The following is a 20,843-nucleotide window of genomic DNA, read 5'->3' as shown; positions in this document are numbered from 1 at the left end:
GAGGTTCCTTTTGTCATCGCAATGTGAACCATCTTAGCTAGAGACACGCTGCCCAGGTGGATTATTCTAGGACTTCCCCACCATGTGCAAGAAAAACCTGAACAGGTACCCCAGCAGTCACCAAGTGTTCTTCTGGATAGTATTCTGTCCCGGAAGAGTATGCGTCTCCTGCAAGTGCCGTGATGGAGTCTTATACTTCACCCAGGGCACTAGGCCCAATTACCCGATTTCCTGTTCCTGTATTCTTCTACACGATTTTACATTATATGAGGTATTGTAAGTCGTAGCCGGGTTTTGTATAGAGTAGCGAGCAAAAGTGTTTACATCGGGCACTCAGTTGGGACTGATTTGTATATATTCTATTTTTGGTCTAGTGTCGTACCTTCTAGGTCTAGTGTCAATTCTATAGAAGGAAGTAGTAGACGTAAACACCACGTCCATAGGGTATTCCATTCTTTCTCAAGCTCTCTTGCCCTCTCTCATATATTATTCAGTTCCCCTGGAGCTTCATCTTGACCACTTACTTTCATCTTTCATCTGTTGCCCTTGGAGTTCGGTTTTGACCTCTATCGAAAATGAGCGTCAAAAGGCTCAGACAGAGCCTTCATGAGCTGGCCACCAGTATTAATGACTGTGACGAGAAGAAGATCACCTTTGATCAGCTTATTGCACGTGCGTGTAAGTACATGACACACGGAAGAAAAGAGTACGGCACACTGGCCATCGGATCTCTCTCGGTGGAAGAGGTTCAACAGTGTCTTAAGATAAAACCGACCAAAAACGACCTGGAGCTGCAACAAGACATCCAACCGCTCCCTATGGGCATCTCATTTGGTAAGTACCATCATGATCAAAGATCAACTAAACTTTATCTCACTCAAAAAAGATCACGTCTTGAGCAGTACTCAGAAAGCGTTCGCTATGAGCAACGAGTCCGGGATGCGACTCATTCTGAATATCCTTCTGACCAATGCCCACGACCTCGTATCGTCTCTTCCAGCTCCCGGTCGTAAGCTGAGATTTGGAACAGAGGGTGCATGGTCATACGGGCCGGTCACTCTGAAGCGAGAGGGCGAGCGGGAAAGAAAGTATATGCTGAGTGGTCGTCCAGACTACCATCTGTGGTACGGATCACAAGCCGACACAGCCGTTAACGTCGTTGTGGTTGAGGCGAAACGCCCAGGCTTAGCCGGGTTGGGTGTCGGCCAGGCCCTCGCATATATGAGTAAGTACTCCTAAAATCTTTAATTTAACGCTTGAGGGTCTAATTTTTACAGGTATTGTCCATAATATCCGCAAGAGAGACAAGAAGAAAGACATCAAGGTCTTTGGATTGGCCAGCGACGGGGTTGTATGGCATTTTCTCAAAATCAATGAGAAATCCGAGGTACGTTCTCCTTTTATCTTTCCCAAAGACCTTATGACTTAGACATCAATAGTGGAGTGAGAAACTTATTGCCATCCGCGACCGAGAATACAAAGAAGTGCTCGGAGTTCTTGTGCACTTCTTGCACCAGGCGGCCGTTATGTCACCTGGCCACTCGCAACAGTCAAGTGGCCAGGCCGATGAATAGTCTGACTCAGAAAGCACGTCTTATCCCCAAATCACCATTAGAGAGTAGATCTAGCCTTGTGGCTAAGCCCCAGTGCCCAACTCCTCGAGCACTGGTCTATTATACCTTCTCGTGGCAGAACCACACCCCGGCTTCCACGCCTCAGATGCCGTTCACTTCATGGCCTTACACCAACCTTTTCGCTCATTTCTCCAATCGCTACAGTTGTTATTCTCGCTTTCGATTTTTCTTCTCGTATCTCTCTGCGTCCTCATCCTTGCTATACCCTCACATTCTCTTTGAGGTTGACATTTCGGCCCCGCTCACATTGCTTCACAACATACAGAATCGTCCCATTTTCCCTTGCCTGGCGTTCTTATATCATTCATCGATGCATTATCTGTTTCCTCGCTTGATTGATATCGTTAGTGTGATTCTTCTTTATGATGAATGAACAAGAGTTTATTTTATATGATGGACTTCAGAATTAAATATAAATAACCTCAGGCCTATCGTAGGCTTTGGGAGAGGTATTGACCAGCAAGCTTGGAATGCCAGGTCTATTTGTCGTACGAACTTGAGGTTCCTCTCTTGTGGTAATTAAGGATAGATAGACCATACGATTTCACCGGTCGTACGATTACATAACGGTCACTGATCTGCTCTTGGTGTTCAGGGCTTAGGGTATTGGCTCAGTTCTACTCAATGAGCAAAAAGCGGCAAGCACTGAACACCAACACAAAAGTAGAAAGCCAAGAAATGGGGAAGAAAATCATCATACATGATGATAAGTAATGCCGTGACGTCGGCGAAGGCCAAGGATAACGATAAGGATAACGTAATTCTCGATCACCAGAATAGGGCGCAATCTTCAATCTTCAATTCTTCTTCCAATCACCTCCAATGACTCTCCTCCAGTTCCTACGGCAAGCACGCCAAGTGCACCTCCAATTTCTCAAGGGTTCATTGACAGAACCCCCCATATATGTACTGGGAAACCCTTCTGCCGATCTCGACTCTATCATTTCCGCAATCGTGTTTTCATATTGCGCCAATAATCGCTTGCCCTACGCAACTCCTCGACCTCATGTACCGCTCCTAAACCTGCCGAGTGTGCCAGCAGGCTCTGAGCTATACCGATTGCGGCCAGAATTTATAACCGCATTATGGCTAGTAACCAATTTCCCTGCACTGAAACCCGACGAGCAGTTTGAGAACTCGCTCAAGTCTGCGGGGAAACTGCTGTCTGAGCATATTGTCACGATATCAGACTTCGCACAAAGCCTGAAGGAACCATCGACTCCCAATGAATTATCTGTAGACTCAATACTGGTAGATTGGAATGCCTTACCAGAGCGTACGGAGGGGCAACCAGGTCGTGGGTCACTGAGCGGGCTATCAAAGTTATCTTTCCAAGTAGTGGGATGTATCGATCACCACATCGACGAAAATTTTATTTCTGGTTGTCGAGATCTCCCTCAAGGCCAACCGGTCATCATCCAGCCCGGTCCGGGGTCCTGTACGTCTCTAATTGCAAACGAAATGCGAAAGCGTGAGCTCTGGACCGCAATCACAGGGTCGTCGGATGAATTAGTGCAGGTTACCAAGCTTGCTTTGGCCGCAATTTTGATCGACACCTCTAATCTCACTGCGAAGGGGAAAGTGACTTTTGAAGATGAGGAGGCAGTTAATTTCTTACATAGGCAGGTCCAGAACGCGGATCCTGAGTGGGATATGGAAGCCTTTTACGAAAAGGTTCTTGCTGCAAAAAATAATAGCCTTGACCTACTTACTTTGGACGAGGTCTTGGATCGTGACTTCAAGGACTGGACCGAGACAACCTGTTCATCAGGTCAAAGGGTCAAGCTTGGGTTTTGTTCTTCGGTGAAACCAATTCGTTGGCTCGTGCAAAAGGCAGGGGGCCCCCAGCAATTACTCGATGGAGTGCGCTCATTTGCAGTTGCTGAAGGTAGAAAGCTGGATGTCGTTGTCGTGATGACTTCCTTTACCTCAAAAGCCGGCGAATTCGTCCGAGAACTGCTCATTTGTGCGCCTAACGGTGATGATGTCGTTGTTTGTGGGATTGAATCATTCATCACAAGAGCTGGTCCTGAGCTTGACTTGGTGGACTGGTCGGCCTTGGATGGTGAACTTGTTGATGTGGAAGACGAGAAGATCCGCTCTTCACTAAATGGACATTCAGATCTTTGGAGACGACTTTGGATTCAAAAGAATACTACTGCAAGCCGGAAACAAGTGGCACCTTTGCTGCGAACAGCATTCGCCCAACTGTAAACTAACTGACTACGTACGGAGTCTTGCACAATTGCAACTGTAAATATTTTATTACAGATACACTTAAATATTACATGATTCAAGCTAAACTATTCTCACAAAAAGCTATTAATGCCCTCCAGAACGCCAAAGACCAGGCAAATGTGTCTGCAAATGAAAACAGAATAAATATGCAAACTATGCAATACTCCAAGCCGACCTGATGCAAATGCCTTGGATATGTAGACCAAAAATAAATAAACAAAATAATTAGGAAAACGCAGACTTCAGAATGTGGTGATTATAGTTAAACACACTCCCACTCACAGAACACACACCACCGTGCCACTCGATCAGCAAGGACCAGGCCACGCCAAGTTCCTCGTTCACCAATTTTGATCACGGTCTCCCAGACACTGCCCTCAGCAGTACCATCAGCTACCGAATCACTTTGATTGTCATTGGCCATCATGTGGTCAGCCTTTCTTATGAGGCGCAGAATCTTGCCAGCTGGAGACTGGATGGCCAGTTTAGCAGGCTTTTCGCGTCCTCCAGCAGACTTGGTTGACGAAATCGCCGAGGTTGAAATAGAAAATTCGTTTGAGCCGCTCGACACGGTGGATACACCAGCCGTGCTAGAAATCATGCTCAATGCACTGGCTGGACGAATGACGGCCAAAGGCGAGGCGCGCTCGTTGTTAGGGTACTCATCCTTGGGTAGCGTGGGAGGAGAAGCCGGATGTTGTCGAACATTGAAAATGTAGGTATTGTTGACTGCTAGGCGAGCGCATTGCGGTTGCATAATATACAGATCATGGCGTTGGGCATGCGGCGTGGGATGACGGACCACAAAATCGTAAGGTGGATTTTCACCGGTGTGGAAGATCGGAAGAGCGAGTGCCAAGGGATGTGGAATATCTTTGTTGGAATGCATCAGGCCTTTCTTGCCAGCGTACACCTTCAGTACACCCTGCCCCTCGTCACCGGGCAGTACAGCCTTGATAGTGACTCGCTTTTGACCCCGGAACCAATCTGGCTGAACCAAGGCACGTTTTCTCACGATGTCGCCACTTTCAAAGCAGTCGCCGTCCGCATCGCGCGCAAATGCTGGAGATTCTACCTCCGCAGCGCACTCAACGTCAGATGGAACTACAAGACAGATCTGAAGGCACTCTAGCCCATCGATTCGAATCAAACTAGTGTCATAATCCGGGAACTGGGCGTTCAGCTTGAAAAATTGTGGACATACTGGGGGCAGAGCCAGTAGCACATCGGGTGAGATTGGTGGACAAATATGCTGCTCTTCAGGATACATAGGCACATGGGTATAGCAAATGTCAAGTGGGCGCGTCAGGAAGTACCAGCTTTCTGCCTGTGAAGAATTGCTCGTCACAAATTTAGTCCTCTGGGGATTGGTCGGGTTCGCCAGTGCACAGTCCATAAAGCGCCATTCACCATCAACTAGAACAGCGTTCCACCAGTGATTAGGGTGGGACAAACTATCCAGATCCAGCGCTTCTCCGGGGCTCTTGAGATAACCGTGGATAATCTCTGCATGCAAACCAACAGCCGTACACATCTCACTGACCAAAACGGCAATCTCCTCTGGGCTGCCCCGCTTTGCTTGAAGAACTCTTGCCAAGTCGACCTCAAGATCATCGCCAGGCTCTTCCCAAGATATTTTCTCACTAACCCATGTAAAGATTGCGCGTAGGCGTTGAACGTCGCTTTTATAAGGCCGGCAGATATGGGTCTGAGCGAGACTGATAGGATTGGTCGTAGGCGGAATATTGCTGATAAAACGGGCACTCTTGTCGACCAGAGTCAAATTTGGGAAGTTGAAATTTGTAGGTTCCCCAATCGGCAGCCCATCAATGCTCTCATCACCCTCCGCGGTAACATATAGCTCTTCAACTGAATATATGACAGGATGGTCCATCATCTGACATCGTTCGGCCCTCTCAATTCGCTCGTTTCGACTCGGGGAAGATGCCCGGATCACATCTTGACGAACTTTAACCCAGCCAATTTTGCTGTCATGTCCTAGATCCCGGCTAGTTCCGCGATTCGAACGTGGGGTGAGTGGTGAGGCCACATCGATCGTCCTATTACCCTTAGTTGGGGAGCTGGAACCGGCTCTACCAGCCGAGATGCTGCTCCTGGCGCTTGCTGCACCTGTTTTAGCAGAGTCAAATATTTTCTTAAAAAACCCTTGCTTTTTAGTTTTAGGAGTCGATAGACCACCAAAAACTCCCACAGAATCTCCAACGTCTTGATCTGTGGATGACCATGGGATAGCAGATGAAGCTCCCTGACGTGATGTATTGTGACTCGAGTGATAAGAAACACCTGTCATTGGAGTTAATGGTCTATCCATATCATCAGCGTCGTCAAATCCTCGAGAACGGAAAGTGTCCATGGCTGTATTTGGTCTAACGTGCCCGCCATTTCGTCGAGCATAGCTACCTGCACTCTTTGCACTAAAGCCACCTGCAGAAATACCACTCATCAAACTCTTGCTTGTTTTATCCGTGCTAGTGGTCAATTGAGTGCCAATACTCTGCACACCACTCGAACTTGTGGCGCTTGACTTGTTGGTGAAGGAGCGACTGAGACTGTCTCCACGAAAGTCCTGATTAGAGCGGCGGGTCTGGAGGTGTGGAATGGAGTCGTGTCGCGTATTGTATCTAGAATGCTTTGGGGGAGGTGGAGGAGCTTGACCACCAACTGCATCATTATCAGGGCGGTTCTGATCCTCCAACTGCCGGAGGCGGCTCTCCATCCTTTGCACGTAATTGTTGAGCTGAGGAGGTCCATCCATGTAGTGATCATGTGAGTACACATTACCCCTACCCCCCCGATGATGATCCTTGTGCCCATCAAAGCCCATTGATGTTGTTGGGCGGCGTCTGTTACCAGGTGGTGTCTTGTCATCATCGTACCCATTCCCTGACCAAGGATTGTTAAAGGATGGTGAGTGAGCACGTTGTGGGAATGACGAAGGAGGTTGGCGTGGTAAGCCCATGTCCTCTAATGAGGTCATGACGTCTTCCATAGCATCTCTCAATGGAGATGGGGTATTCCCATTCATGTCCGATCGTGCTGACCTTGCACTGGGGGATGGGGTTCGCGCTAGTGCCACGTAACGGTCATTCATGTTGAGAGGAGCAGGAGAGTGTGATTGTCGAGGAGGCCGAGAGGATACAGTGTTGATTGCCACTCGGTGCGGCGGAGGTGGGGGAGGAGGAGACTCCTCGCGCTCCTGGAATTCCTGTGGAATGGGAGACCTGGCTCTTTCATGTGGCATTGGCGATCTAGCACGATCGTATGGCATTGGAGATCTCGCTCGCTCATGTGGCATTGGTGATCTAGCACGATCGTATGGCATTGGAGATCTCGCTCGCTCATGTGGCATTGGTGATCTAGCACGATCGTATGGCATTGGAGATCTCGCTCGCTCATGTGGCATTGGCGATCTAGCACGATCATATGGCATTGGAGATCTTGCGCGCTCATGTGGCATAGGCGATCTAGCACGATCATATGGCATTGGAGATCTCGCGCGCTCATGTGGCATAGGAGATCTAGCACGATCATATGGCATTGGAGATCTCGCGCGCTCATGTGGCATAGGCGATCTAGCACGCTCATATGGCATTGGAGATCTCGCGCGCTCATGTGGCATAGGAGATCTAGCTCGTTCTTGGTAATCCATTGAAGATCTGGCTCGTTCGTGTGGCATGGGGGACCTAGCACGCTGATGAAACTGCAGTGGAGATCTCTCTCGGTCTTCAATATGTTGTAACGGTGAGCGATTTGGTATTTGATATTGAGATCGATCTTCTATCATTGACCGGCGGTTATGTAGATGTATCGGTGATACATCTTGCAACTGCATTGGCGAGACCTCGCGAGATGACGGACGAGACGATGAGAAGCTGTTTCGGGACAACATTGTAGAGGGAGAAGTTTCTGGGTCCACCGATGCACGGGGAGAAGTGCCATGCGACGAGGGTCTGGGGGACACAGACGAGGGGCGAGATGAGGATCCGCTTTGGTTTTTGACTGCAGTTGCATGGGTGCGTAGGGGCTTGACACTTCTGTGAACACCGCCTCCATCTCTTGGTGGTGTTGCAGGAATCAGACTTTTTTGAGAAGTCGTGCCGGTTCTGCTCTTGTACAGTTCTGACGATGGAGAAAGGGCTTCTTTATGCGCTTGGAAGGGCTTGCGAAAAACCGTCTTGTGCTTCTTGGGGGCGGAGGTTGGGTTGTTGATCGGCGAAGAGCCGGTTTGAATTACTTGGCTTGTGTCACGGCTGATAGGAACAAAATCCTCACTCATGAGCTCCACAAAGTTTGATGGGAATAGTCCAACTGCACGCCTATCGCGGCGTAGACGACCCATCCACCATTGTCCATCACCTGCATTTAAGCACTCGATCAAGTCGCCCTCAATAAATCCCAAGTCTCCTTTTGCTTGTCCTCCCCAAGAGTACACAGCTCGACACCAACACGGAAACCGCGATGGCAGCTGAGGCGCATTGGATGCCATCGCGATCGGATCAGGATGATGGTCGCAAATGCCAAGAATAACTCTCCAACACGGAAATTTCCTCACACTCTCACACGCGGGGCGACAAAGTAGAGTTCTGTCGAGAAATTACGAAGATCGGTAGATTTGGGGGTAGTCGTCACTTGAGTTTTGAAGTCAGATGGCGTTGCAACAGCAAAGGCTTAGGTAAACAAACATTGTAAAGATGGCGGGGTAAGAGCGCGGGTGAAGGTGGAAGAAGGGACCTTCTAGCGCAACACAAACGGGAAGGCAGGCAGGTTGAAATGAATTAAAAGAGAAGATAGGTTCGGGCGACTCAGACGGTGAGGCCCGAGCTGGGGTCTTGTTTACGTGGTGTCCCGATTAGGACTAGTGGCGGAACTACTTATCGATAAGCTTAATTGGGGGTCTTTTCCCTTTCTTTTGTGCAGTATGTATTCCTCTTGACGGTGTACATGGTAGCCCTACATATAAATATACGAGATATATCCTATTCCATCACTGTACTATGGTGATATCTCAGAAATTGCTGAAAGAAGAAGTCTATGACCGGGAGTGATCCATGGTTTGGTGATATGCTTCCCGAGGTCCCTGGCAACCTCATCCCCCACTATTATTTAACAAAACAGACTCCTAAAAATCACGATCCAATGCCATTCAAGTTGAGATATTTCAAATCGGGGCCTTGAGAAAGTCTATCTTGCATTGTAAGCAACGTCTGTGGACTACAAATGATATCTATAGGCTCTTTCCATGAAATATCCACTCTTCATGATCTACTGATCTACATAGCTCCTTAGTCCCAAGTCTTGAATTTTCAATCTCACATTTTGAAACCCTGGAAACTTAGTCGCACCTAAGACCATGCACCTTTTTCCCTGAGCTCAAGCGCTGGTTTGAATGTTGATTATAGATGAGAGTATTACCTGGTAGTATCCTGGGCAGAATTTTCTTACCTGCCCACCTCAGCAAGTGGGAGTTTGGAAGTCCATTAGAAGCTTAAATCCATCTAGAAGCAGGGGTATATTTATCAAACAACAGCCTTGCAAGAAATACCAAGTCAAAATTTGTCAACTTGTTTCAAATATCCCCAATTAAAAAAATCCTATCTGTAACTATCACAGCTTTCGAACTGCCAATCTCCAGTTTTCTCCACAAAACCCTGCTCCGTGCGTTTCACATCCCTCCAGGATTGTACACTAATCAGATTAGTGTTATTGCATTCCAACTAAAAGGCCCGAACAACCTGGTGATGAAGCTCAAGAGAATTCCAGCTGCTAGCATCAACTCCCTTGAAGCCCCTTGCCGATCGCGTCTATATATAGATGCCTGCCATCCAATAGCGGCTCAGGCGCATTCCCGGGGGTTGGAAGACGAAATTTTATCCTGTCCAGGTGTCTGAGCTGTCTTTGTCAGGCCCCGGGGGTAACCTTGGAAATTGATTCATCATGAATCCTCAAGCTAAGCTTATATGGATGTTCGTGGTCTCCAACCGTTGGAATATGGAACAAAGTAGTCATGTGACCAAATCGTTACTTTAATAGCTAGCAACCCAAGAATGAAACACAGACTTTACAACCACTTCAGAGACACATAGATATCATAGGGGCATAAAGTGTTACCTGTGATAGGTGTCAGAAGTGGGCGTTAGCCTCTTGTCTACCATATCGAATAGTTATTCATACTTTTGGTACTGGTGTACTGACACCAACCTTCCAAGGTCAGAATGATAAAAGGTGAGAATATCAACGAAGACCCGGTCCGTCTGACAATCCCTGAACATAGCGCGCTTGACCTAGTGGTGTGCCCTAATCAGTGATCATAATTGGGTCGTTCATAAGCGATTTACGTCTACCCAACCTTGAAAATAATGGACAGTCGTTTGGATATACGCAGGTTCTTAATGGGGGCCAAAAACGATGTTATAGCTTTTTCGATACTTGACATCGATGTGGCGTCTATAAGTGACGACCTCTCCTTTGGGTCAGGCACCTTTTCTCATTCTGAAAGACGAGATTCCTTTAATGTTATACGTTCTTTGGTACATTATGGGTCAAAAATCTGCCAACAATTCCCGCGTGTTAGCGCGTTTTGATCACGTCGCGTAAGCCCGCTCTTTTTCTCTTAGATTTTTATACCTACCATGGCTCCATTTGACACTGAGATTAGTGGAAACCGTGGTAGAAATCAAGAACTTTATACTGACTTACGCGCTGGCATTCTCTCTGCCCTTGAAAATGTTGTATCGCCTACTAAACTTGCTGCTAAATATCTATGACTGTAATCGTAGCACTATCTATCGATGCCACTCGCAACCGCTATAAGGCCACAAAAACCACTAAATCTCGCTCTAGAAGTAGATGTCCGCCTATCTATAACGAAGCTGCCAGAAGATGGGTATATCTAAAAGCGCGTCGAAATCCATTCTGGAGCTATGGATGACTTTCTGCAAATACCAACTCTTACCCTCTCGATCGACTTTACAAAGAATCTTCAAATATTATTACCTTCCTAAATGACGTCAGAATAATAAGATTCCTCTTGGCCCTCGTCTTGCTAAAGACCGACTTGAATTAGCTCAAAAATGGCATCAGGATGTGGATTGGAAGAAATGGATCTTCTCGGACGAATATTCGGTTCAAAGAACGTCAAATTCTGATATCCAGTGGGCTTGGATGTGGAAATCGGAGACTTATTTAAGTCAATTTGTCAATCCTAAAGCCCATATGAAGGATATCTCTTACATGGTATTGGCGTGTATATATATTGGTGGTCGTTGGTAGTTATGGAGAGCGATTCTAGGTCTTAAGGTAAAGAATTTACTAGTAAATCCTATATTAAAGCCCTAAAAAAGGGCCTTGTACTACACCATGAGGATGACAATATATTTCAGCAGGATAATGCTAAAATTCATACATCAAAGGAACCAGGAAGGTGGTTTCGACGTTGGGGGATTCGTCCTGAAAAATGGCCTGCACGATCGCCTGATATAAGCCCAATCGAGCCATTTTGGTGGCTTATAAGATGTAAATTAAGGAAGATGCACCTCGAATTAGTAGAAATGAACGAAACTTTAGCCGATTGGGCCTATTTAAGGCCTGTATTTGCGAGGCTTGGAATGCCATTCCACAGGCGACGATCGACAGCCTAATTAGGTTTATGCCACGCAGATTAGCAGCTGTAGGCAGAGCTAGGGGATATTATACTAGATATTTGTTGGAATATGGAACAAAGCAGTCATGTGATCAAATTGTTACTTTATAATAGATAGCAAACTAAGAATGAAAACCAGACTTTACAACCACTTCAAAGGACACATAGATATCATAGGGACGTAAAGCGTTACCTGTGATAGGTGTCAGAAGTGGGCGTTAGCCTATCGAATAGCTATTCCACACTTGATACAGGTGTACCGACAATATTGAATAAGATATTATTATCCTGTCATTTGTCAATTAAAATATGTAATTTATATAGCTATATCCATAATAATGATAGATTTCAGAGTTTGAAGTCATTATATATATTTGGGGTGGGTGGGACTAATTCTCTACTGTCGGCAGACTTTTGACTTATAACGTAGCACAAAATATGTTTTTGCTTTACTAGAGAGTCCTATCGCTAAGATCTAGTCAATCTAGGGGGTTTCCAGTAAGTATATTTCCCAGATCGTATGGTCAACTCTCTGGATTAGTGGTGAAACTAAGCTTAAATCATAGAAAGGAATAAGTCTGTTCCCTGCGGTGTCTATACCGCTATGTTCTAATAATATAGGCATGGAGAGATTAATCAACATGTGATCGATCTGCTTCGGAGCATACAACGTAGGATAGCTGCCGTGAAAGCAGATAGGGGCATCACAGTAAATATCAGACCATTAAGTAGCTAGAATATATCTATTATACGTGGCTGATTTTATAATGATTTAATTAGTCAGGCTGGTTGAGAATATGCGAATTCTTGATATATGGGAGGGAACATAACTTATGAGCTAATACTGTATATATCTAGCTAGCCTGGTTTATTTCAGCTGCTGGATAGATCAAATCTTCAATACTCGAAGCCCTGAAGAGCCGGGTAACTTTAGATGTCCACACTCAAGTGGTCACTCAACTTTCCTGACAGGAATCCATCCTCAGGGATGGATGGGCAGCCTGCCCAGATGATTAGGATACTCCAATATTGAAAATAGTGACCTTGTAGGACTTGCATCGTTCTCATTCAATATCCTTCTGTCCGTAGTGTTGTATTCATTGGAATGTTTCAACTTACAAGATTGGATAATTTAAAATTGCGTCACCAAAATCTTAGTCAGTATCCTGTCAAAAGATGACCAAATATTTCAACCTTGGAAGAGACTACTGCTCTTGTGAGGTTTCATAAATATCACCTGATCAGTTACTTAGTTAGTGAGGTAGCTATTTAGATAGTCTTGGTAATAGCTTCAAACCTACCTTGGTATATGTAAATTGTATGACGACCTCCATCTGGGCAATAAAATTTATCTACTTTGTTGCCTGCCCAGGTAAGGACTCCAGAGTTTGAATGGCAAAGTACTTTTGAAGTCATGACGTGTTGTATAATATATTTCCCAAACTCCTTGCATGATACATTCCAAGACCGGCAGATCTACATCAAATTACTTAGTTTGGAATTAATCGAGCTAATACCAGGCAGCCTCAATGGCGGATAAGCGGATGCATACCTAGACAAACTTCTGGAACATGTCTCCTGGAAGATAAGCTCATAACAAACCCAAGCTTTCAAATGGTGTAACTTCCTACTTAGGTTGGTAGGAAGGCACTTCGGTACAATATGATCTCAAGCTAATTTCAACTCACTGAACTCAGCAGCAACAAGGGTCAGGCACTAAGTACTAAAACAAAGATCTTGTCAGGGGAAGAAACAGTAGAGGAAATCACTAGTGTACATCGATTTCAAAATTTCGACTTGATAACCACTTATTTGACGTCAAAATTCCCAGGAAATGGATAAAATGTAATACTGTTCTATTTTATTCCCCGCATCAAAGATATAATCATAACTTCTCTCATTATACGAGAAACAAGGTAGGTAGGGCAACATTATCACGTGATCATAGATGCAACCTTTCCGAAAGCAGCGACCGATATCTGTCATTGCAACTATATTATATCATTTCTTGCACGAGAAACTTTTTCCGGCGAGTAGATTACTAAAGTGGCACAATAACCTTGAGCTAAATCATTAACACAATTTGTTGAAAGTTCTTTTTGTCTGGATCCTTGATTGTTTGTCCGGAAACAGCAGAAAAGAAGTCCAAAGAACCTCGCATTGATTTCTGGTACTTTTTTTCCATCCATTCAGGAGATCAAGGGCCCCATGGAAATCACAGCACCTGACTCATTGGTCAATTTCCGTAACTTCAGCCCCATAAAGGAGAAAAACATATCAGGTCTTAGACCTAATACGAGCTCTGACCACAGTAACGGTTCCATCCTCAAGCTCAGTAAAACCTGACGTACTGTAATCGAAGTAGTAATGAGACTGAGATTAGCTCCACTTGTCCAGAATCTTCCAAGGAAGTGAAAACTTTCTATGTCGAGTTCCATGTGCCGTTCATAGCTAGGTAGTGATTCTGTTGAGTCAATGCCGCCCCACTGCCAGTAAAATTGTTGTGATATAAAAGAAGATTCCCACGAGTTGGCCAAGGGCTGAAACCTTTTATTTAGTAGAGTTCTAGCCCCTGGCCTGTATCAGGGCTTAGTATGGACGGCATAAGTCGTGTCTATCTCTTCGGAGATCAGACCGCTGATTTCGACTCCGGTCTTCGCCGCCTTGTGCACGCCAAAAATGACTCCCTACTGATAGCTTTCTTTCAAAAGAGCTACCATGCTTTGCGTGAGGAAATCAGCAAGCTTCCACAATCTGAGCGGCAGATGTTCCCTCGCTTCACGAGCATTGTCGATCTCCTGAAAAGATACCGAGTTTCAGGACCAAACCCGGCCTTGGAGAGTGCATTGACAACTATATATCAGCTTGGCAGCTTCATCCAGTAAGTCATATCAAAATATTATCATATCCAGTGAATTTGAGGGACTGACAGTTTGTGACAGCTATTACGGTGACCTTGGCAACCCTTATCCTTCTGGATCAGAGAGCTGTATCATCGGTCTTTGCACTGGCGAGCTTGCTTCAGCAGCTGTGAGCTCATCCAAGACTGTGGGAGAACTCATTTTGGCTGGTGTTGAGACTGTTGTTCTGGCGCTCAGACTTGGAATGTGTGTTGTTAAAGTGCGAGAACTCGTTGAAGAGAGCAGATCAGTTCCTCCAAACTGGTCTGTTTTGGTATCAGGAATCCGAGAACAGGAGGCACAGAAGTTGATCCAGCAGTTTAGCGAAGACAACGTAAGTTGAGCAACTGGCTCCATTAAGAGTTTCAAATGGCTAATATTCATCACAGGCGCTTCCTCGGGTTTCCTGGCCTTATATCAGTGCTTTTGGCATGAGTGGTCTCACTATTAGTGGCCCTCCAAGCGTCTTGGATCACTTTATCGACAGCCACCTCTCAAAGAAGTACAAGCCTGTGAAGGCCCCCATCCACGGACCTTATCATGCTCCGCACCTTTATGATGAGAAGGATGTCAACAGAATCATGCAATCTTGGCCTAGCGAGAAGTTCGCAGCCTATGTTCCTCAAATTCCCGTTTTCTCAAGTGCAACTGGGAAGAGATCTGAGGCTGCAAATCTTGAAGAGCTTCTCAAAAATTCGCTCGAGGAGATTCTTTTGCAGCAGCTTTGCTGGGATAAAGTCGTTGACTCTTGCACCTCTGAGTTGACATCATCAGCCACAGAGAAATGCACTTTGCTACCTGTTTCTACAACTGCTACACAAAGCCTCTATTCGTCCTTGACGAAGGGCGGTATCTCAAAGATCGAGGTTGATAGTGAAATTGGTGATGTGGCAAAAGACCCAGAGGGATCCAACCAAACTGGCCGTGCTGAGCAGTCTAAAATCGCAATTATTGGTCTCTCCGGTCGATTTCCCGAAGCTCAAGACACAGAGGCCCTTTGGGATCTTCTTTACAAGGGACTTGATGTCCACCGTGAAGTTCCGGCTGAGCGCTGGGATGTCAAGGCCCATGTTGATATGGAAGGAAACAAGCGGAACACAAGCAGAGTTCAGTATGGCTGCTGGATCAATGAGCCCGGCTATTTTGATCCCAGATTTTTCAACATGTCCCCCCGTGAGGCGCTGCAAGCTGATCCTGCTCAACGACTTGCTCTTCTTACCGCTTATGAAGCCTTCGAGATGGCCGGTTTTATCCCGGACAGCACCCCATCCACTCAGAAAAATCGGGTTGGTGTGTTCTATGGAATGACCAGTGATGATTACCGTGAGATCAACAGTGGCCAGGACATTGACACTTATTTTATTCCCGGCGGTAACCGTGCTTTCACACCTGGACGTATCAATTACTACTTCAAATTTAGCGGCCCCAGTGTCAGTGTCGACACAGCCTGCTCTTCCAGTCTTGCGGCAATTCATATTGCTTGTAACTCCCTCTGGAGAAACGAGTGTGATTCTGCCGTGGCAGGTGGTGTCAATATCCTAACAAACCCTGATAACCACGCCGGTCTTGATCGTGGCCACTTCCTTTCGCGAACTGGAAACTGCACCACTTTTGATGATGCTGCCGACGGCTATTGCCGTGCTGATGGTATTGGTTCAATTGTTTTGAAGAGACTTGAGGATGCCCAGGCCGATAACGACCCTATTTATGGTGTTATCTCTGGTGCATACACCAACCACTCTGCTGAGTCGGTGTCTATTACTCGTCCCCATGTCGGTGCACAGGCCTTCATCTTCGATAAGTTGCTCAATGAGGCAGATGTTGATCCCAAGGATGTCAGCTACATTGAAATGCACGGCACCGGAACTCAAGCTGGAGACGCGGTAGAGATGCAATCCGTTCTTTCTACTTTTGCACCAGATTACCGCCGTGGACCGACCCAGTCCCTTCATTTAGGTTCTGCCAAGTCAAACATTGGTCATGGAGAATCTGCTTCTGGTGTTTCGGCTCTAGTCAAGGTCTTGGTGATGATGCAGAAGAACATGATCCCTCCTCACTGTGGTATCAAGACAAAGATCAACCACAACTTCCCGACTGATCTCCAAAAACGTAATGTGCACATTGCTATGGAGCCCACTCCATGGAACCGACCGGAAGATGGCAAACGCAGGTCTTTTATCAATAACTTCTCAGCGGCCGGTGGAAACACAGCGTTGTTGGTTGAGGATGGCCCTTTGCGCGAGCGAAGTGGAAAAGATCCGCGGTCTGTTTATCCCGTCACACTCTCTGCGAGATCTCAGTCTGCCTTGAAAAACAATGTTGCTGCTCTGATTCAATACATCGACAAAAACAGAAATCAATTCAGTGTCGATGAACACAGCCTTCTTGCTAGCCTATCTTACACCACCACCGCTAGGCGGATCCACCACCCATTCAGAGTTACCGCTACTGGATCTACTCTGGAGGAAATCCGCAACGGCTTGAACTCAAGTGTAAGCCGTGAGAGTATAACACCCTCTCCTGCAACTTCTCCTGGAGTTGGGTTCATTTTCACTGGCCAGGGTGCTCAATACACGGGTATGGGACGCCAGCTGTTTGAAAATAACATGCTCTTCCGAACTCACATTGAGCACTTCGATCGTCTTGTCCAAAGTCAAGGCTTCCCATCAATTCTCCCATTGGTTGACGGAAGTGTTCCTGTTGACCAACTGAGCCCGGTTGTCACTCAGCTGGGAACAACTTGCATTCAGATGGCTCTGACCAAGTACTGGATCACTCTTGGCGTCCAGCCCTCATTTGTCCTCGGCCACAGCTTAGGTGAATACGCTGCTCTGAACGCCTCAGGAATTCTCACTACCAGCGATACTATTTATCTTGCTGGCCGCCGAGCTCAGCTTCTTACTGAGAAGTGCCAGGCAGGTACCCACGCTATGCTGGCCGTCAAGACGTCGGCAGTTCAGGTAAAGCAATACTTGCAAGATGGCGTCACAGAAGTGGCTTGCATCAATGCACCCAGTGAGACTGTCATCAGCGGAGCGAGTGAGAAGATTGACCAGCTTGCCTCCAAGCTGACAAGCGAAGGTTTCAAAGCCACCAAGCTGAACGTACCTTTCGCTTTCCACTCTGCTCAAGTTGAGCCGATCCTTGAGACCCTTGCGGAGGTTGCAAAGGGAGTAACTTTCCATGAACCCTCGATTCCATTCGTGTCGGCTCTTCTTGGCGATGTGCTGAAAGAGGCCAATCCAGAAGTTATGGGTCCTAGCTACCTGACCCGACACTGCCGAGAGGCTGTCAACTTCCTGGCAGCTCTGGAGGCCACTCGTCACGCCAAGCTTATGGGCGAAAAAACAGTCTGGGTTGAAATCGGCTCCCACCCTGTTTGCTCCGGCATGGTCAAGTCCACCTTTGGTCCCCAGGCAACCACCGTTGCTTCTCTTCGCCGCCAGGAGGACACCTGGAAGGTCCTGTCCAACAGCTTGTCGACTCTCTACATGGCTGGTCTTGATCTGCGCTGGAAGGAGTATCACCAAGATTTCAGCTACATGCACGAAGTCCTTAACCTTCCTGCGTATAAGTGGGATCTGAAGAACTATTGGATCCCTTACACCAACAACTTCTGTTTGCTCAAGGGTGCACCTGCTGAACCTGTTGCTGATATCCAACCTGTTTCAACCTTCCTGACCAGTGCAGCACAGAAGATCTTAGAGACCAGTGGTGACAAGACAAGTGCAACTGTAGTCATCGAAAATGACATTGCGGACCCAGAATTGAACCGCGTGATTCAGGGTCACAAGGTAAATGGTGCTGCTCTTTGTCCATCGGTAAGTTTCACCGTTCCTTCTATCAATGACTAGATTTTAGTACTAACCTAGCCGAATACAGTCTCTCTACGCAGATATTGCCCAAACTTTGGGTGAATTTTTGGTTGAGAAGTATATGCCCGAGTGGAAGGATCGTGGGTTCGATGTTTGCAATGTTGTGGTGCCAAAGCCCCTTATTGCCAAGGGTGGCAAACAGCTGTTCCGAGTCTCTGCTACAGCCAACTGGGGCGATGAGAGTGCTCAACTCAAGATTTGGTCTGTTACCCCAGAAGGCAAGAAGATTGTCGACCACGCTACTTGCATGGTCAAGTTCTTTGACACTGCTGCCGTGGAGGCTGAGTGGAAGCGAAGCACTTACCTGATCAAGAGAAGCATAGAGCATCTCAAGGAAAGCACTGAGACTGGCCAGGCTCACAGGATGAAGCGCGGCATGGTCTACAAACTGTTCGCTACTCTCGTTGATTATGACGATAACTACAAGTCCATCCAAGAAGTTATCCTCGACAGCTATCAGCACGAGGCTACTGCTCTGGTCAAGTTCCAAGCTCCTACTGGAAACTTCCATCGCAACCCATTCTGGATTGATAGCATTGGTCACTTGTCTGGTTTCATCATGAATGCCAGTGATGCCACTGATTCCAAAAATGAGGTCTTTGTCAACCATGGCTGGGACTCGATGCGTTGCTTGAGGAAGTTTGACCCTAACGTCACCTACCGCACATATGTGCGCATGCAGCCTTGGAAGAATTCAATCTGGGCAGGTGATGTATATCTGTTTGATGGGGATGATATTGTTGCTCTGTACGGTGGAGTCAAGGTAAGTCAAAACATGAGGGACCACTTCTCCATGAATAAGTTTACTAACATGTGAGTATAGTTCCAATCACTGGCACGAAAGATTCTGGATGTTGCCCTTCCACCTGCCGGTGCTGATGCACCTGCTAAGACTGTTGCTAAAGCACCTGTCAAAGCTAGACCTGCACTTATTGATGTACAGAAGTCGAACGCTGCAGTCAGCAAGAGTCCAGCTCGGGTTGCGGTTTCGCCCAAGTCTCCTGGCTCATCCCTTGCCGTACGAGCGCTTCAAATCCTAGCTGAAGAAGTGGGACTTTCTGCATCTGATATGACAGATGATCTGAACTTCGCTGACTATGGCGTTGATTCTCTGCTCTCATTGACTGTCACTGGTCGCTACCGCGAGGAGATGAGTCTTGACCTTGAATCATCAGTCTTTATTGAACAGCCTACGATTAAGGACTTCAAGCAATTGATGGCGCAAATGAGCCCCTCTGAAAGCAACAGCGACATCTCAAGCAGTGATAACGACTCCTCCTGTGCGGCATCCTCTACAGATATCTCGACTCCTAACTCGAGCGGTCTTAGCTCGCCTACCAATGAAAAGACTATGACCCTCGAACAGAGTGACAGCATGAAGCAAATTTGTGAGATTCTGGCCGAAGAGATTGGCATTCAACCAGGGGAGCTCGAAGGAGACTCAAACTTGGCTGAAATGGGCCTAGACTCACTCATGTCACTAACCGTCCTGGGCAAGATCCGTGAGACTCTAGACCTTGATCTGCCTGGTGAGTTTTTCATTGAGAATCAGACCCTCGATGAAATTGAGACCACCCTTGATCTGAAGCCCACTGCTCCTTCTCAGCCCATCAGACTACCTGAGCAGATCTTGGCCGAGGCTCCAAAGGTTGCGTCTAGCTTAGCAATTCAACACCCCCTGCAACCTCGATCCTGCTTCAGGGAAACCCCAAGATAGCTACACAGAGTTTGTTCTTGTTCCCTGACGGCTCCGGATCTGCCACTTCGTACGCTTCAATTCCAGGAATCTCGCCGGATGTCTGCGTGTATGGGCTGAACTGCCCCTACATGCGCACCCCCGAAAACTTGAAGTTCAGCCTGGATGAGCTCACACTCCCATACGTGGCCGAAATTCGCCGCCGCCAGCCTACTGGTCCTTACAATTTCGGTGGTTGGTCAGCTGGAGGTATCTGTGCATACGACGCAGCTCGCCACCTGATCTTCGAGCAAGGCGAGCGGGTTGAGCGTTTGTTGCTTCTCGACTCACCCTTCCCGATTGGACTCGAGAAGCTTCCTCGTCGCCTTTACCGGTTCTTCGACTCGATTGGTCTGTTCGGCGAGGGCAAGGCCCCTCCCCCGAAGTGGCTTCTTCCTCACTTCCTGGCCTTCATTGACTCCTTGGATGCTTATAAGGCAGTACCTTTCCCCTTCAACGATGAAAAACTCGCGGAGAAACTCCCGAAGACTTTCATGGTCTGGGCCAAGGATGGAGTCTGTAACAAGCCGAATGATCCTCGTCCAGCTCCTGCCGAGGATGGCAGCCCTGATCCTCGAGAGATGCAATGGCTGCTGAACAACCGCACCAATCTGGGCCCGAATGGATGGGACACTCTCGTCGGACCCAAGAATGTGGGCGGTATCACGATCATGGAGGGTGCAAACCACTTCTCTATGACTCAAGGCGAGAAGGCAAAGGAACTATCGGCGTTCATTGCTGGTGCAATGAGCACAGTATAGAAATTGCATCATAAATCTCTACTTATACAACACAGAATGT

General features: G+C 47.1%; 4 protein-coding genes across 4 annotated transcripts; 3 read left to right on the top strand and 1 right to left on the bottom strand.

Moving 5' to 3' along the window:
* Positions 1-575: 575 nt before the first annotated feature.
* On the top strand, positions 576-1,574 carry N7495_001253 (uncharacterized protein; the record flags this gene model as incomplete). Its single annotated transcript, XM_057203923.1, has 4 exons — positions 576-834; positions 887-1,225; positions 1,278-1,387; positions 1,440-1,574. The coding sequence occupies 4 exons, from the start codon at positions 576-578 to the stop codon at positions 1,572-1,574; spliced, it is 843 nt and encodes a 280-aa protein (XP_057067996.1).
* Positions 1,575-2,456: 882 nt separating this feature from the next.
* On the top strand, positions 2,457-3,848 carry N7495_001252 (putative exopolyphosphatase; the record flags this gene model as incomplete). Its single annotated transcript, XM_057203922.1, has 1 exon — positions 2,457-3,848. The coding sequence occupies one exon, from the start codon at positions 2,457-2,459 to the stop codon at positions 3,846-3,848; it is 1,392 nt and encodes a 463-aa protein (XP_057067995.1).
* A 286-nt stretch (positions 3,849-4,134) lies between these two features.
* N7495_001251 (putative SH3 domain protein (Cyk3)) lies at positions 4,135-8,379 on the bottom strand (the record flags this gene model as incomplete). Its single annotated transcript, XM_057203921.1, has 1 exon — positions 4,135-8,379. The coding sequence occupies one exon, from the start codon at positions 8,377-8,379 to the stop codon at positions 4,135-4,137; it is 4,245 nt and encodes a 1,414-aa protein (XP_057067994.1).
* Positions 8,380-14,126: 5,747 nt separating this feature from the next.
* Positions 14,127-20,803, top strand: N7495_001250 (type I polyketide synthase; the record flags this gene model as incomplete). Its single annotated transcript, XM_057203920.1, is given in 6 exon segments — positions 14,127-14,413; positions 14,445-14,766; positions 14,822-18,253; positions 18,315-19,070; positions 19,131-19,955; positions 19,967-20,803. 6 exon segments carry the CDS (start codon positions 14,127-14,129, stop codon positions 20,801-20,803), a joined length of 6,459 nt encoding a protein of 2,152 aa, XP_057067993.1.
* Between the last annotated feature and the right edge of the window lie 40 nt (positions 20,804-20,843).

This window comes from Penicillium taxi, assembly GCF_028828555.1.
Source record: "Penicillium taxi strain IBT 34144 chromosome Unknown utg000001l_segment0_segment0, whole genome shotgun sequence".
Taxonomy (NCBI): domain Eukaryota; kingdom Fungi; phylum Ascomycota; class Eurotiomycetes; order Eurotiales; family Aspergillaceae; genus Penicillium; species Penicillium taxi.
The sequence above is the reverse complement of the archived record's forward strand: the minus strand, read 5'-3'. Positions and strand labels throughout refer to the sequence as shown.